This window comes from Micromys minutus (genome assembly GCF_963924665.1).
Source record: "Micromys minutus genome assembly, chromosome: 33".
Lineage (NCBI taxonomy): Eukaryota > Metazoa > Chordata > Mammalia > Rodentia > Muridae > Micromys > Micromys minutus.
In genome coordinates, this window is record NC_137968.1 from 9,986,533 (window position 1) to 10,003,341 (window position 16,809).

The following is a 16,809-nucleotide window of genomic DNA, read 5'->3' on the forward strand; positions in this document are numbered from 1 at the left end:
GTGGCTGACAGAAACATAGGGGTGGGGCTATCCACACCCTTTGGAGCCAAAAATATCGTGAGTTCCATATGTTGGATTGTTCAAAACTTAAACTGTGTTTTATATTTTTATTTGAACATGAGACATGAGGGATAAAGAAGTAAGAAAAAGGTATGGTTGACGAGCAATATGTTTGTATATGAAGTTTGACTGTGGGTCAACTTTGCTGGTGAGTTTTTGTCAATTTGACACAAACTACAAGAAAAGGGTATCTCAGCGTAAAATTGCCTCCATGGTATTGGCCTGCAGGGATATCTGTGAAATATATTCTTAACTACTGATACAGTGGGAGGGACCAGCCCACCATGGATTAGTACCTCCCAGGGCTGGTCGTCCTGAGTTGCATAAGAAAGCAAGCTGAGCAAGCCAGGAAAACCATTCCAGGAAGCAACATTGTTCCATGGTTTCTGACTCAATCTCCTGCCTCAGCTTCCCTTGATAATGGATTATAAACTACAAAGTAAATAAACCTTTTCACCCCTAGGTGCCTTTCACCAGAGTGGCTAATTCCAGCAACAGAGACACAAACTGGGACAGTATTGCTTGCCTAGGCCCTGAATATTTCTTTAAGAGCTCTGAACAGCCTAACGATAGTATTTCAATCTCTTAACATGATTTGAAAAAGAAAAAAAAAAAAAAAAAAAACCACGAATCGGCAATGGCGGGACTCACAAACACCATTCATGAATCAGCAATGGCAAGTCGATCTAGAAGACACCACAACATTCTGCCAATCAGCCCAAGTCTTTGGAGGCCGCAAACAGCTGCTAGAACACCACCAGAAGATTTCTGGTCCATTTTTCTCGATGTGGTCACGACCGGGAATGGTAAGATGTACCAATACCACTCAGCGTTGTCAGGGAAGACCAGCGTCAGTGAAGCCAAACAATGACGAACAAAGAATGGTAAAGCATACCCCATACCACCCAGCATCGTCCACTGTCCCTTGGGCTTTATGTATACCCTTTCCAAACACCATGTGTTCTCTCAATCATCAGCTCTAGCAAAGCATCGCATGCCCCTTTTCCAGGCTGCCTCTAGAAAAACACCACATGCCTGTTCTTAGCAAAACATCCCCCCTCACGTGTCTGGTTCAGCGAAAACATCCTCTCATAAAGACAGTTTCCAGAAGAACATCACATGACACAGAGTCTCCAAAGAAACCAGAACATTTCCGCTTCATTATTCTTTTTGAGCAGCCAGCAGTCTGCATTTCCTAATATTCAGAGCAAAAAAGACACATCTCTGAACAAGGTTGTAATTAGCATTTGTCTCTACATTAGCATAAACATTTTCTCTGCTCAGTGCTGTATCAATTTAGGGAAACATTAGGAGTGAGTTTCCCTGTAGGGCCTTTGACCACACTGACACGAGCTTTTGGCTGGATTCACAGTGTCAGATTTATATTCCCTTCCATGGAGCAGGCCTTACGTCTAATTCAAGAGAAGTGGGTGATCCCGTAAGAGTTTTGCTACTATTGAACTGGCAGGCATGCCTTGCCTGGCTGGTTGGAAGTATCATTTGTACAGTTCGCACTGTAAATTATGAGCCCATTAAAGCTGTATTTCCCTGGAAAATTACACAACTCGCATCTAGCAGTATCTTCCCTAGTTCTTCTTTTAGTTCTCTCAAAGTTTTGGCTTTGATGGTGAGGTCTTTGGTTAATTTGCATTTATTTTAGTGAAAAAAAAATGTGAGAAAGGGCTCCATTTTCCTTTTTTTATATAAAGATAACCAGTTTTTTAGTACCTTTTGCTGAAGGCTATCTTTTCTCAGATGCACTTTTTTAAAAAAATTTTTGTCTCTTTACCAAAGATTCAATGATTATAATGACAAAGGTTTATTCCCAGAATTTCTATTCTCTATCATCCATCTGTATTACTGTTTTTGTTCCAGTACTGTGTTATTTCTAGTTCTCTTGAACTCATCAGTTGGGAGTTAAGCCCAACCCCCATCTTCTAAGGGTTAGCTGAACTGACCACTCGCATGCCTAGACTTTGGGAAAACACAAATTAGTTTTACTTCCTTTGCCCAGCCACAAGCCTACTCCACACCTGTTCCTGCTTTTGACTACCTCAGGATACAGACTTCACCCTAGGCAGTGACTCCTCCACCCAGCAGCTAGGGAATTTGCATACTGCCTTTTGTAACTGCTTTGTAAGTATATATCTAGAGTTGGAGTCGGTTGGAGTTGGTGATGGCTCAAAACATTTCTGGTAACACCAGTAACCTAGTCACGTCTCTTTCAAACCCTCAGGCCTTCGCCCCATTGGGAGTAGCTGTTTGTGGTGCGGGCCCCACACTCATCATTTTCAGCAAGTGGTACTCATTGATGTAGTTGCTCAAGCTGAAAACCTTCGAGTTACCTGCAATTTATTCCTTTTCCTTTATCCTATCTCCCTTCTCATCCATTATCTCTGCCTGTATTTATTCAACTTAATCGCCTAATCTACTTCCACCATCAAAAGTCTCTCCTGTGCACCATGGAAAGAGAATCATGTCATCTGCAGACAAGGACACTTTGGCGTCTTCCCATCCTTTTTGTTTCCTTTTAATTTCCTGCTCTTGTCTTAATGCTCTAGCTAAGAGTTCAAGCACTAAATTTTAAAAGGGGTAGAGAAAATCAAGGTGCTTGTCTTATTCCTGATTTTAGTGGAAATCTTTTTCCACTTAGCGTGATGTTGGAGACAAGCCTGTTATCTGTAGATTTATTTTGTTGAAATATGTCATCGGAAACCTAGTCTCTCCAGGGCTTTCATGATCAACTGAGATGATCATGTAATACATATTACATAATATACATTATCAAGAAATGTACATTTAAAAAGAAATACCTGATTTCATGACCAGGTTCTACTTTCATGTTTCCCTACTAAATTCATGTCCCATGATGACTCTAAATTACAAAGGGTTGAAGATTTTAAGAATAAAAATTTAAGTATTTGAAGAATGTAATTTCAGTCATAGATAACATAGGCAATTATTTTGGACCCAAGAAGACATATAAATTTTCATCAAGTTATAATTATTTATTGCCACATTACATCCTCAAGTTATTTTACTAATTCAGGATTAAAAGTCTCACTAGTGTGATCTTATCTCAGGGAGTTTATTTATCATACAAATAAGTACCCTTTAAAGAGGAAAAATCGGTTAAAGATGCTCATTAATTCAACAAAAGGTTATTAAAAATTCATATATGCCAAGCATAGTGCTTGGCTCTTTAAGAAAGCAAGCATTGTAAGAAAACTGCTTAATTTGTTTTTAAAAATTAACTTTCTTAAAGCCAATTAGGCAAATGATCTGGATGATCTATTTGTTGAGTAACCAATTTGTCAATTTAGCTACAAAGAAAAGATTGTAAAAATGCTTTTAACAGGCCTTTTATTTGGGATACCAATTATTATATATAAAAATATGTTAAATATAAAATTAATTAGTCTTTTTGCATGTCAAATATTCATATGTACCATGTGTACATATAACAATCTATATACAATCATACATGTATATGTACATACATACATAATTAATCAGGTTAAATATGCTAGTGTTAATAAAGGCCAGGCTCAGTGGAAAGAAAAACTGTAATGAACCAGGTAATATTCTTGGTTACATAAAAACATAAAATAGGATACAAGAGAATAAGAAAGATGGCTTAGAGAGTAAAGCCACTTGTCACCAAGTCTAATGTTCTGTGTTTGATACCTGGGTCTCTCTTACCAGGTAGAAATACAGAAATGACCACTGCAAGTTATCCTCTGATTGCAAAATACAATCTTTAGCGCAGGGACCCTTCCCCCTTCCTTCCAGGAATTGGGACAGATTTTGGAACATGGGTTGCCTCTTGGAGAAAATAAATAGTATGAGCAGTGCCCTACATAAGGAATTTATTGAAATATGAAGCTGTATTGAGAAGTGTGGAAACAAACAAGTTGGAAAATTTTCCATGGTTTTACAAAAAGATAAAGGTCTAACTGGGTGTGGTGGCACAGGCTGACATAGGAGGATCCACAGTTTGAGGCTAGCCTGAGCTGCACAGTAAGACCCCCATCTCAAATGCATACACATTCTACACATTCTCTCTCCTTCCTTCCCTCCCTCCCTCCCTCCCTCCCTCCCTTCCCCTCTCCTCTCTCTCTCTCTCTCTCTCTCTCTCTCTCTCTCTCTCTCTCTCTCTCTCTCTCTCTTTCCAGGAACTCACACAGCATAGTAATCACAGTGCTACCTGGAACCAGGCTCTTCCTGTCCCCATCTTTACTCAGAGCTAGAGCCGTCCCGCTGCCATCTGGCCCCACAACCTGCCTGCAGGAAGCTGAGCACCCTAGAACTCTCACTCCTAAGCCCACAGGCACACAGGAGAGACAAGCTCCAGTCAGAGACAAGAGCAACTGGCATCACAGATAACAAAATGCCAAGAGGCAAGCACAAGAACCTAAGCAACAGAAACCAGGAAAACCTGGCACCATCAGAACCCAGTTCTCCCACCACAGCAAGTAGTAGATATATCCAAACACATGAGAAAAGCATGATTTGGACTTAAAATCATACCTCATGATAATATAGGGCTTCAAGAAGCACATGAATAACTCTTTTAAAGAATGCAGGAGAACCCAGGTAAACAAGTAGAAGACCTTAAAGAAGAAAGCCAAAAATCAATTAAAGAACCACAGGAAAACACAACTAAAGTGATGAAGCAATTGAAAAAAAAAATCAGAATCTAAAACTAGAACTAGAAACAATAAAGAAATCACAAAGAAAGGCCAGAAGTTAGAAAACCTAGAGAGAAAAGTTGGGAAAAAACCTTCCAAGCAATCGGCCCCAAGAAGCAAGTTAGAGTGGCAGACACACCCAAGAGGAGTAGATGGCAAGAAATAATCAAACTTAGGGCAGAAATAGACCAAATAGAAACAAAAAGAACCATCGAAAGAATCAACAAAACCAAGAGCTGGTTCTTTGGAAAATTAACAAGATTGATAAACCCTTAGCCAGACTAACTAGAGGGCAAAAAGAGAGTATCCAAATTAACAAAATCAGAAAGGAAAGTGGAGACATAACAACTGAAACTGAGGAAATTCAAGAAATCATCAGATCCTACAACAAAAGCCTATACTCAACAAAGCTGGAAAATCTGGAGGAAATGGATGAATTCCTAGACAGATACAAGATACCAAAGTTAAACCAGGACCAGGTAAACCATCTAAATAATCCCATAACACCTAAAGAAATAGAAGCAGTCATCAAAAGCCCCTCCCTCCCCAAAAACAGCCCAGGTCCAGCTGGGTTCAGTGCAGAATTCTATTAGACATTTATTGATTACCTAATACCAATACTCTCCAAACTATTCCACAAAATAGAGTCAGATGGAACACTACCTAACTCATTTTTCGAGGCCACAATAAACCTAAACCACACAAAGACCATACAAGGAAAGAGAACTTCAGACCAATCTCACGTATGAACATTGATGCCAAAATACTCAACAAAATCCTTGCAAACTAAATCCAAGAACACATCAAAATGATCATTCACCATGATCAAGTACGCTTCATCCATGGGATGCAGGGACAGTTTAATATATGGAAATCCATCAACATAATCCACCATATAAACAAACTCAAAGAAATAAACCACATGGTCATCTCACTAGATGCTGAGAAAGCATTTGACAAAATTCAACACCCCTTCATGTTAAAAGAACAGGTATCCAAGGCCCACACCTAAACATAATAAAAGCAATATACAGCAAACCAATAGCCAACATCAAAATTAACAGTGAGAAACTTGAAGCAATCCCACCAAAATCAGGAACTAGACAAGGCTGCCCACTCTCCCCCTACCTAATCAACATATTACTCTAAATCCTGGCTAGAGCAATTAGACAACAATAGGAAATCTAAGGGATAGAAATTGGAAAGGAACAAGTAAAATCATTACCCTTTACAGATGGCATGATAGTGTATGTAAGTAAACCCACATTCTACCAGAGAACTTCTACAGGTAATAAGTTCAACAAATTGGCTGGATATAAAATTAACTCAAACAAATCAGTAGCCTTCCTCTACTCAAAGGACAAACATGTGGAGAAAGAAATTAGGGAAAAGATACCCTTCACAATAGTCACAAACAATATGAAATACATTGGTGTGACTCTAACTAAGCAAGTGAAGGACCTGTATGACAGAACTTCAAATCTCTAAAGAAGGGAATCGAAGAAGATCTCAGAAAATGAAAAGATCTCCCATGCTCATGGATTGGAAGGATCAACATTGTAAAAATGGCCATCTTACCAAAAGCAATCTACAGATTCAATGCAATCCCCATCAAAATTCAAACCCAATTCTTCATAGAGTTGGAAAGAGCAATGTGCAATTTCATCTGGAATAACAAAAGAACTAGAATAGTGAAATCCATCTTCAATAACAAGAAAACATCTGTGGGAATCACTATCCCTGACCTCAAGCTATAATACAAGGCAATTGTGCTAAAAACTGCATGGTACTGGTACAGAGATAGGTATGTGGAGCAATGGGATAAAATAGAAGATCCAGAAATGAGCCCTCACATATATGGTCACTTGTATTTTGACAAAGGAGCTGTAAACATTCAATAGAAAAAGGACAGCCTCTTCAACAAATGATGTTGGTCCAACTGGCACTCAGCATGCAGAAGAATGAAAATAGACCCTTTCTTATCTCCTTGTACAAAGCTCAAGTGTAAGTGGATCAAAGATCTCCACATTAAACCAGGTACACTGAAACTATTAGAAGAGAAAGTAGGGAAAACCTTAGAACACATAGGCACAGGAGAAATTTTCCTGAATAGAACACCAATGGCTCGTGCTCTAAGGTCAAAGATTGACAAATGGGACTTAATGAGATTGCAAAGTTTCTGTAAAGCTAAGGAAACTGTCAAGAAAACAAAACGCCAGCCACAGATTGGGAAAAGTTCTTTACCAACCCCACATCTGATAGAGGCCTAATATCCAAGGTATACAAAGAACTCAAGAAGTTAGACATCAGAGAATCAAACAACCCTATTAAAAATGGGGTACAGAGCTAAACAAAAAGTTCTCAATTTTGGAATATTTAATGGCTGAGAAGCATCTAAGGAAGCGCTCGACATCCTTAGCCATCAGAAAATTGCAAATCAAAACAACCCTGAGATTCCACCTCACACCAGTCAGAATGGCCAAGATCAAAAATTCAGATGACAGCAGATGCTGGCAAGGATGTGGAGAAAGAGTGACACTTCTCCACTGCTGGTGGGGTTGTAAACTGGTACAACCACTCTGGAAATCAGTCTGGCGGTTCCTTAGAATATTCGACATAGTACTACCTGAAGACCCAGTTATTTCACTTTGGGCATATACCCCAGAGACACTCCAATATACAACAAAGATACATTCATCACAATGTTCATAGCAGCCCTATTTATAATAGCCAGAAGCTGAAAATAACCCAGATGTTCTTTATTAGATGAATGGATACAAAAATTGTGGTATATTTATACAATGAAGTACTACTCAGCTATCAGAAACAATGACTTTATGAAATTCTTAAGAAAATGAATGCATCTAGAGAATAACGTCCTAAGTGAGATAACCCAGTCACAAAACAACAGACATAATATGCAGTCACTGATTATTGGATACTAACATCAGAAAGCTCTGAACACCCCAGAAACATCTCACAGACTGTATGAAGTTCAAGAAAAACAAAGGCCAAAAAAAAAAAAAAAAAAAAAAAAAAAGAAAAAGAAAAAGAAAAAGAAGAAAGAAAAGAAAATGAAAAACCATATGCTTAATCTTTACACACCAAGAAAACTTTGACTATTTCCAGGTTACATATTGTTTTATATATACGTTATGCTCATTTTAACTACTAAGATTTTAATGCATACTATCAAACCTTTAAAAAATTAAATATTGACAAAAATGTATTCATATACTTTCATGCAAAAATGCTTAAAATCTGTACATTTTTCTTTGTTTTTTTTAAATAAATTTGTTCAATTTAAAAAAAAAAGAAAGCCTAGAAAACAGATCAAGAGTCATAGATGCACTCAATACCAACAAATTAAAAGATATGAAAGAGCAAATGTCAGGTGCACAAAATACCATAGAAAAGATCAACAGAACAGTCAAAGAAAATGCAAAATGAACAAAGCTCCTATCCCAAAACATCGAAGAAATCCAGGACATGTTGAGAAGACCAAACCTAAGGATAAGATGTATAGAAGAGAAAAAAGATTCCCAACTTATAGGCCTAGTAAATATCTTCAGCAAAATGATAGATGAAACCTTCCCTAACCTAAAGAAAGAGATGACCATGAACATACAAGAAGCCTACAGAACTCAAAATAGATTGGACCAGAAAAAAATTCCTTCTGAAACATAATTATTGAAACACCAAGTGTACAAAACAAAGAAAGAATATTTAAGAAGTAAGGGGAAAAGGTCATGTAACATATGAAGGCAGACCCATCAGAATTAAACCAGACTTCTCAAAAGACTATAAAAGCTAGAAGAGCCGGGACATAAGTCAAACAGATCCTAAGAGAACACAAATGCCAGCCCAGGTCACTATTTCCAGCAAATTTCTCAATTGCCATAGGTGGAGAAAACAAGATATTCCAGGACAAACCAAATTTACACAATATCTGCCCACAAACCTAGCACTACAAAGGATAATAGATGGAAAACTCCAGCACAAGGAAGGAAACTACACCCTAGGAAAAGCAAGAAAATAATCTCCTTCCAACAAACCCAATAGAAGAAATCCATACAAACATAATTCTATCTCTACCAGCAAAAAAAGCAGGAAACAGCACTCACTATTCCTTAATATCTCTTAACATCAATGGATTGAATTTCCCAATAATAAGACATAGACTATCAGACTGGATACATAAACAGGATCCAGCATTTTGTTGCATACAGGAAACTCATCTCAGCAGCAAAGACAGACTCTACCTCAGAGTAAAATTCTGGGGAGAACTTTCCAAGCAAATGGTCCCAAGAAACACGCAGGAATAGCAAATCTAATATTGAATAGTTTTTTAACCAAAAGTTATCCAAAAAAGATAAGGAAGGTCACTTTTTACTCATCAAAGAAGAAATCTATCAAGATGACCTCTAAATTCTGAACATCCATGCTCCAAATACAAGGGCATCCACGTTCATAAAAGAACTCTACTAAAGCTCAAAGCATATACTGCACCACACACAGTAATAGTGGGAGACTTCAACACCTCACTCTCATCAATGGACAGATCATGGAAGCAGAAACTGAATAGAGACACGGTGAAACTAACAGAAGTTATGAACCAAATTAATTTTAAAACATCTATAGAACATTTCATCCTAAAAAATAGAATATTCCTTCTCAGCACCTCAAGGTACCTTCACCAAAATTGACTACATAGTCAGTCATAAAACAAGCCTCAACAGATACAAGAAGACTGAAGTAATCCCATGCATTCATTCTGACCACCATGGACTAAATCTGGTCTTCAATAACAACACAAAGCTCACACACACATGGAAACTGAACAATGTACTACTCAATGATAACATGGTCAAGGAAGAAATACAGAAAGAAATTAAGGATTTTTTAAAAAATTTAATGAAAATGAAGGCACAACATACCCAAACTTATGAGATACAATGAAAGCAATACTAAGAGAAAAACTCATAACTCGGAGTGCCTCCAAAAAGAAATTGGAGAGAGCATATACACTATCAGTTTGACAGCACACTTGAAAGCTCTAGAACAAAAAGAAGCAGATACACCCAAGAGGAGTAGATGGCAGGAAATAAAAAAAACTCAGAGCTGAAATCAATCAAGCAGAAACAAAAAAGAGCTAAACAAAGAATCAACAAAACCAGGAGTTTTGAGAAAATAAACAAGACTGATAAACCCTAAGCCAGACTAACTAGAGGGCAAAGAGAGAGTATCCAAACTAACAAAATCAGAAATGAAAGGGCAGACATAACAACAGAAACTGAGGTAATTCAAAAAATCACAGATCTTACTACAAAAGCCTATGCTCAACAAAACTGGAAAATCTAGAGGAAATGGACAACTTTCTAGACATATACTAGGTACCAAAGTTAAATCAGGATCAGATAAGCCATCTAAACAGTCCCAAAACCCATAATCAAAAGCCTCCCAACAACAACAAAAAACCCAAAACACAACAAAAACAACAAAAACAGGTCCAGAAAGGTTTAGTACAGAATTCTATCAGACCTTCACAGAGGACCTAATACCAATACTCTCCAAAATAGAAACAGAGGGAACACTGCCCAACTCATTCCCCAAAGCCACAATTATGTTTATACTAAACCACACAAAAACCCTACAAAGAAAGAGAACTTCAGACCAATTTCCCTCATAAATATCCATGCAAAAAATACTTGATAAAATTCTTGCAAAATGAATCTAAGAACACATCAAAACTATCATAAAGGAAAGGACACCCTTCACAATAGTCACATAGAATATAAAATACCTTGGTGGTACCCTAACCAAGCAAGTGAACGATCTGTATGACAAGAACTTCAAGTCTCCAAAGAAGGAAATTGAAGAAGATCTCATTGATTGGCATATAATAGTAAAAATGCCCATTTTTCCAAAAGCAATCTATAGATTCAATGCAATCCCCATCAAAATTCCAACTCAATTCTTTATAGAGTTAGAAAAAAGCAATTTGCAAACTCCTTTGGAATAACAAGAAGAAGAAAAAAAACGGAATAGCAAAAAATATTCTCAACAATAAAATAACTTACGGGAGAATCACCATTACAGATTACAAGCTGTATTACAGATCAATTGTGCTTAAAAAAAAAAAAACACACACATTGTATTGGTACAGAGACAGGCAGGTAGATCAATGGAACAGAATTAAAGACTCAGAAATAAACCCACGCACATATGGTCACTTGATCTTTGACAAAGTAGCTAAAACATTCAGTGGAAAAAGGAAAGCATCTTCAACAATTGGTGCTGATTCAACTGGTAGTTAGCATGCAGAAGAATGCAAATCAATCCATTCTTATCTGCTTGTACAAAGCTCAAGTCCAAATGGATCAAAGACCTCCACATAAAACAAGGTATACTAAAACTAATAGAAGAGAAAGTAGAAAAGAGCTTAGAACATGGGGGAAATTTTCCTAAACAGAATATCAATGGCTTACACTCTAAGATCTAGAATCAACAAATGGGACCTAATGAAATTACAAAGTTTCTGTAAAGCCAAGGACACTATCAAGAGGACAAAACAACAACAAACAAAATGGGAAAGGATCTTTATCAATCCTACATCTGATAGAGGGCTAGTATCCAATATAAAGAACTCAAGAAGTTAGACTCCAGAGAATCAAATAATCCTATTAAATGGGGTACAGAGCTAAACAAAGAATTCTCAACCGAGAAATATTGAATGGCTGAGAAACACCTAAAGAAATGTTCAACATCCCTAGTCATCTGGGAAATGCAAATCAAAACAACCCTGAGATTCCACCTCACACCAGTCAGAATGGCTAAGATCAAAAACTCAGATGACAGCAGATGTTGGCGAGGATGTGGAGAAAGAGAAACACTGCTCTATTGTTGGTGGGATTGCAAGCTGGTACAACCACTGTAGAAATCAGTCTGTTGGTTCCTCAGAAAACTGAACATGGTATAACTAGAGGACCCAGCTATACCACTCCTGGGCATGTACCCAAAAGATTATCCAACATATAACATGGATAAATGCTCCACTGTGTTCATAGCAGCCTTATTTGTAATAGTCAGAATTTATAAAGAACCCAGATGTTCTTCAGCAGAGGGATGGATTCAGAAATTGTGGTACCTTTATACAATGGAGGACTACTCAGCTATTTAAAAAAATGACTCAAGAAATTCCTAGGCAAATGGATGGAAGTAGAAACTATCATCTTGTGTGAGATAACCCAGTCACAAAAGAACACACATGGTAAGCACTGATAAGCAGATACTAGCCTAAAAGTCTCGAATACCCAAGAAACAATCCACAGAGCTTATTAAGCTAAAAAAAATTAAAAATTAAAATTAAAAAAAGGGAAGGCTAGAATGTAGATCCTTCAGTTAGAAGGAAGAATGAGAGAAAATACAGGGACCAATAGAGGAACAGGAACTGGAGAAAAGATCATCCAGAGACTGCCTCACCCGGGGATCATCTTATATGCAGCCACCAAACCCGCACACTATTGCTGATGCCAAGAAGTGCTTGCTGGCAGAAGCCAGATATGGATGCCTCTTCAGAGGCTCTGCCAGAGTCATACTGATACAGATGAGAGTGCTTAAAGCTAACCATTGGATTTAGCATGGGGTCCCTAATTGAGGAGTTAGAGAAAGGATTGAAGCAGCTGAAAAGATTCGCAACCCCATGAGAAGAACATTATCAACCAACCAAATCCTCCAGTGTTCCCAGGGACTAAAACACCACCAGTGTGTATTCATAGAGAGACCCATGGCTCCAGGTGCATAAGCAGCAGAGGGTAGCATTGTCTGGCATCGATGGAAGGAGAGGACTTTGGTCCAGCGAAGGCATGTGTTCCCAGTGTAGGAAAATGCCAAGGCACTGAGATGGGAGAGGGTCTTTGGGAGATGGAGCTACTTCATGGAAACAAGGGTAGGAGGGATGGGAGTGGGGAGAAAGGGGTTAACATTTGAAATATAAATATAGAGAATATCCAATAAAAATGATAAAAATTAAAAAAGTACTTGGTCCTTGTCCAGCCCCCTAATGCATCTTGTGCGAACAAAGTGTCTTGAAAACTAGGGTGTGTGGAGTAGAAGGAGGAGATGGAGAGTCAAGAATTTGGGATATTAGGGACACTGAAGACTCTGCATTCACCTTGGGGAGTCTTCAGTAGGGATGAGAACCACACAGTCCAGAAGTGGGAACCGATGTTTCTCATTCTTCTGCTATCTGGCACCCTTATGCACAGTATGTCGGCACCCTGTTCCCACAGCCAGCTCTCTCCAGAGATCTACCACCTAAGGCTCTGAAAAGAGTAAGAATACTGGCTCCAGCCACACTGCTAAGCTCTCGTTCCGTGAGGTCTACATCTCGGAGCCAATTTTCTAATGTCACTGTGCCTCAGTCTACTGGGACTGCTGGGCTGGTGCTAAGGAAGGCGTCAGTTACTGCAGATACAGTGTTTGGGACTCCTCCAGCTACCAGATAAAGTTTGCTTTTTGTTTCTGTTTTTTTTTTGTTTGTTTGTTTGTTTGTTTGTTTTGTTTTGTTTTGATCATTGTCAGCTGAAGGATGACATGATCCTGTGCGAAGGAAAGTGAATCGGGGTTCGGGTATTAGGTGGCCTTATAATTAATTTCTCTGAGATGATTAATGGGCATACACCTCTAGGATTTAAAAGAAGAAAAACTAAAGGTGGGAAAGAGAGAGGGAAAGGAGGGATAGAGTCTGTGTGTGTGTGTGTGTGTGTGTGTGTGTGTGTGTGTGTGTGTGTGTGTGTGTTTATGCCTGTGCTTGTCTGTGTCTGTGAAATCCCAGAGGCACAGGAGATAAACTGGGGGCGGGGCCAGTCTCTGGCAGCCAGGTTCGCCCTGGCTTCTGGGGCGAGTCCAGAGCGCAGGAACAGCTCCCGGAGCCAAGGGAGCTTCAGCACAGCAGGCTTCTGCAATCAAGCGGCTGGTGCGGACTCTGCAGCTCCAGCTCTGCCATGGGGCACCTGTCGCTCTCAGGGACCTGGTTTCTCTTTGGGCTGCTTTGGTGTGTAGCAGATTCCCACACAGGTAACACAGTGGGGGAAGGTCGGGAGCTAATCCAGAGATCCTCCTCTACAGGACACAGGGAGGTAAGACTACCAGCCTGAGCCCAGGGGACCTGGGGTCCTGAAAGGCCTGACAATGGCAGCCAGAGACCTCACAGAGAGACTGAAACAGAGGTTGGAACCCAGAGAAAGACACCAGTAGGACTAGCTCGAGAAACCTCTCTTACAAACGCTGATCCGTACTGGAGTAGAACTGAGGAAGTTCCTCACCTTTCTCCAGAGCGATATTATTAAACACCAAACAAAAGTGCAAAGGCGGCTGGATGCGGGGCAGAAGGCACCACCGGAATCCCCCTTTCCTTGTTCTCCTTGGGTCCCCGTTCTCTACAGAAGGGAAAACTGTCCCAGAAGACCAGGCATGGGGGCTTGTGTTATGACAGGTGTCAGTCACTTCCAGGGTAAGCTGCCCAGTGTCTTCAAAGCAAACCCCAGGAGACGGCTGGGGAGAACGTGATAAGAAATTGGAGTTGCGCGCTCAGATAAGAGGATGAACTTGAGATAGGAGAGGCGGCAATGTCTAGAGATAGGATCCGGCTCCCTGCAGATAGATCCCCTCTTGGCTCGCTGGGGCAGGGACTGGAAGCGGGGACATACAGCAGCACATGGCAAACTCGGGACCTAGGCTAACCTGAAGCTCACAGGCATTGGGTCTGCGAGCAGAAGCTTCCTTCTGCTGACGAGCTGTGGCTGCCATAAATGAAGACCATGTTCCATGTTTTCAGGCAGCAATGAACTCAGTCCTTAGTGTTCTGCATTTACCCTAATCCATTGCTTTTGCTTCTAGTTAAATAGCCTCTATGCACTCTAGGCAGAAAGTAAAAACACCTCTAGCGCATCGTATTTTCTAGCCATGTTAGACAATTAGGTATAGTTCTCCAAAGAAGCCGCTGGCTTTGCCCCTTTGGCCCAATAACTTCTTTTATCAGAACTTCCCTTCTATTTCCTGATGGTAGATCCAGGCTACCTAATTTATATTTGCCCTCCACGCAGAGGAATCCCATTCTAGAAACCAGAGTGGTCCCAGAAACACGATTGAAGTGATTCTTTCCAGGCCACCGAGGACTCCGAGCTCTTTCTGTCATTTTGGACTAAGCTAGACTTCAGGGAGGCTAGAATGAGTGTCCCCTCCTCTGCAGGAAGCTAACCCAGTTTGAGGAGTGGCTAATAGTCTATTTCTCCTTGCAGGCGCTGCCTGTGCTGTTAAGCTGCTAAGGGCAGTTATGGATCTGTAGCTAGAGGAGCAGGACAGAAAGCTAAGGCTTTACTAGTGCGGTATAATACGGTAGATAAGGATGTTGAAGACCGCTATGTTATTCTTGGTAAGCCCAAGAGAGTTCTTCACACAATGCCTGTGAGCACTGGTCAAGTTTTGAGGTCCATTCACATCCTACAACACGAATGAAAGTGAGCCGGGATGCTTGGAATGAGGACCCAATTGGTTGTGTCCCCATTGTCATGCTTACGTGTTTTTCAGGTGGCTCTGAGACAGTTCCCAGAGTGACGGAAGTGATACCTAAATATGGCAGCATTAACGGAGCAACAAGACTGACCATCAAGGGAGAAGGTATGCCTGCCCCGTGTGGATCCATGTGCAAACATCAAGAATGAGACACTGTCCTCCTTTAACTTTGGGGTACAGGGTTCCCCATTCTTATTCCATATAACTTAGGGCTTCACACCCGCCAGGTGGGTGCCCACACAAAACGCACATCACTGGAACAGTCTTTGCACTTGGCCAGAGGGGCTGAATTCTTCCTTGAGAGTAATCAATATGTGTTTATTTTAATTAACTTCAATTAGTAAATTCAATTAATACCATTAATTAAAATCAATTAATGTTAATTAAAATAAAAGCCAAACAGCCCCCATTCATATCAACTCAATCATTCGACTCTAATTATCATGGTTCATGTGATACGGAGAGATCAGGATTTAGTGGCTGAAGTGAAGAGAAAGGAATTTCTTTAGCTCAACTCTTCAGTTTTTTTCCCTTACCCCTCACAGGCCTGGCGATTTTATGTTCAGTTCATCCTTGAAATGTAACATGCTGGGGGGGGGGGGGGGCAGAGAGGCTGGATATTGGGAGAGAAATAAAATGTTAGCAGAAGGCGTAAAGTTGTAACAAGCAAAATGTGGGCTCCCTCCTGCCACCTAAGCGTTATCACAGGCTGTATCAAGACATGAGTTATGTATGATGCTTCCTCCTTGCTGGTCTCGAATGTAAGTATAGGAGGCAGATAAATTTAAAGTGCCCCTCCTCCAGGGAGCGCATACCTGCACGGTGACTCTGTAATGCACATGCAACGGTACTGAGATGCTAAGAATTTTTGGAGAACATGAAATAAACACTTTAAAAAAATCTTTAATCATATTTTACAGTCCACATTTTATCCCTCTCCCACTCCACCCTCCGACTGTTCCACATCCCACACCTCCTCCCCCAAACCCCCCTCTCCAAGAGAATGTCCCCCACCCCACTCCCACCAGACCTCTTCACTCCCTGGGCCTCCAAGGGTTAGGTACATCTTCTCTGCCTGAGTCCAGACCTGTCAGTGCTCTGCTGTAGGGACGTTAACAAAAACTCTCATGTCTTTAAAATAAGAAATAAGCCTTTGGAGTCAGACGTTGGCATGGGAAAATAGTTCCTCTGTCATATAAAGTGTGTTTGATTGCCTGTTACATTTCTAAAAAAAATTCAATACCTCGATGTCATGTTTAAAACAGATTATGTTCCTACATGGTGAGAGATACACACAGTGCCCTTTTGGGTGGGAAATTATGTAGCTGTTAAAAAATTTGAAGACATCTTAATCTTATCTACTTTAAATTGTAAAATGCCAGTAAGATGATGCACTTGGAAGCTACAAAGTTTTCATCCGAAATTTAAATGCCAGAAGAGGAAAGTTCAGGTTTAAAAAAAAAAAAAAAAACTCAGGATATCC

General features: G+C 40.0%; 1 protein-coding gene across 1 annotated transcript in view; it reads left to right on the forward strand.

Annotated features, from left to right (window-relative positions):
* Nucleotides 1-13,756: 13,756 nt before the first annotated feature.
* The window catches only part of PKHD1L1 (PKHD1 like 1), a gene marked incomplete at its 5' end in the record, with an annotated part of 147,787 nt that continues 144,734 nt past the window's right edge, over nt 13,757-16,809 (forward strand). The window contains 2 exons of the mRNA XM_080909342.1: nt 13,757-13,829; nt 15,342-15,431. Of these exons, the coding sequence (XP_080765468.1) occupies nt 13,757-13,829; nt 15,342-15,431 (163 nt within the window). The remainder of the gene's footprint in view (nt 13,830-15,341; nt 15,432-16,809) is intronic.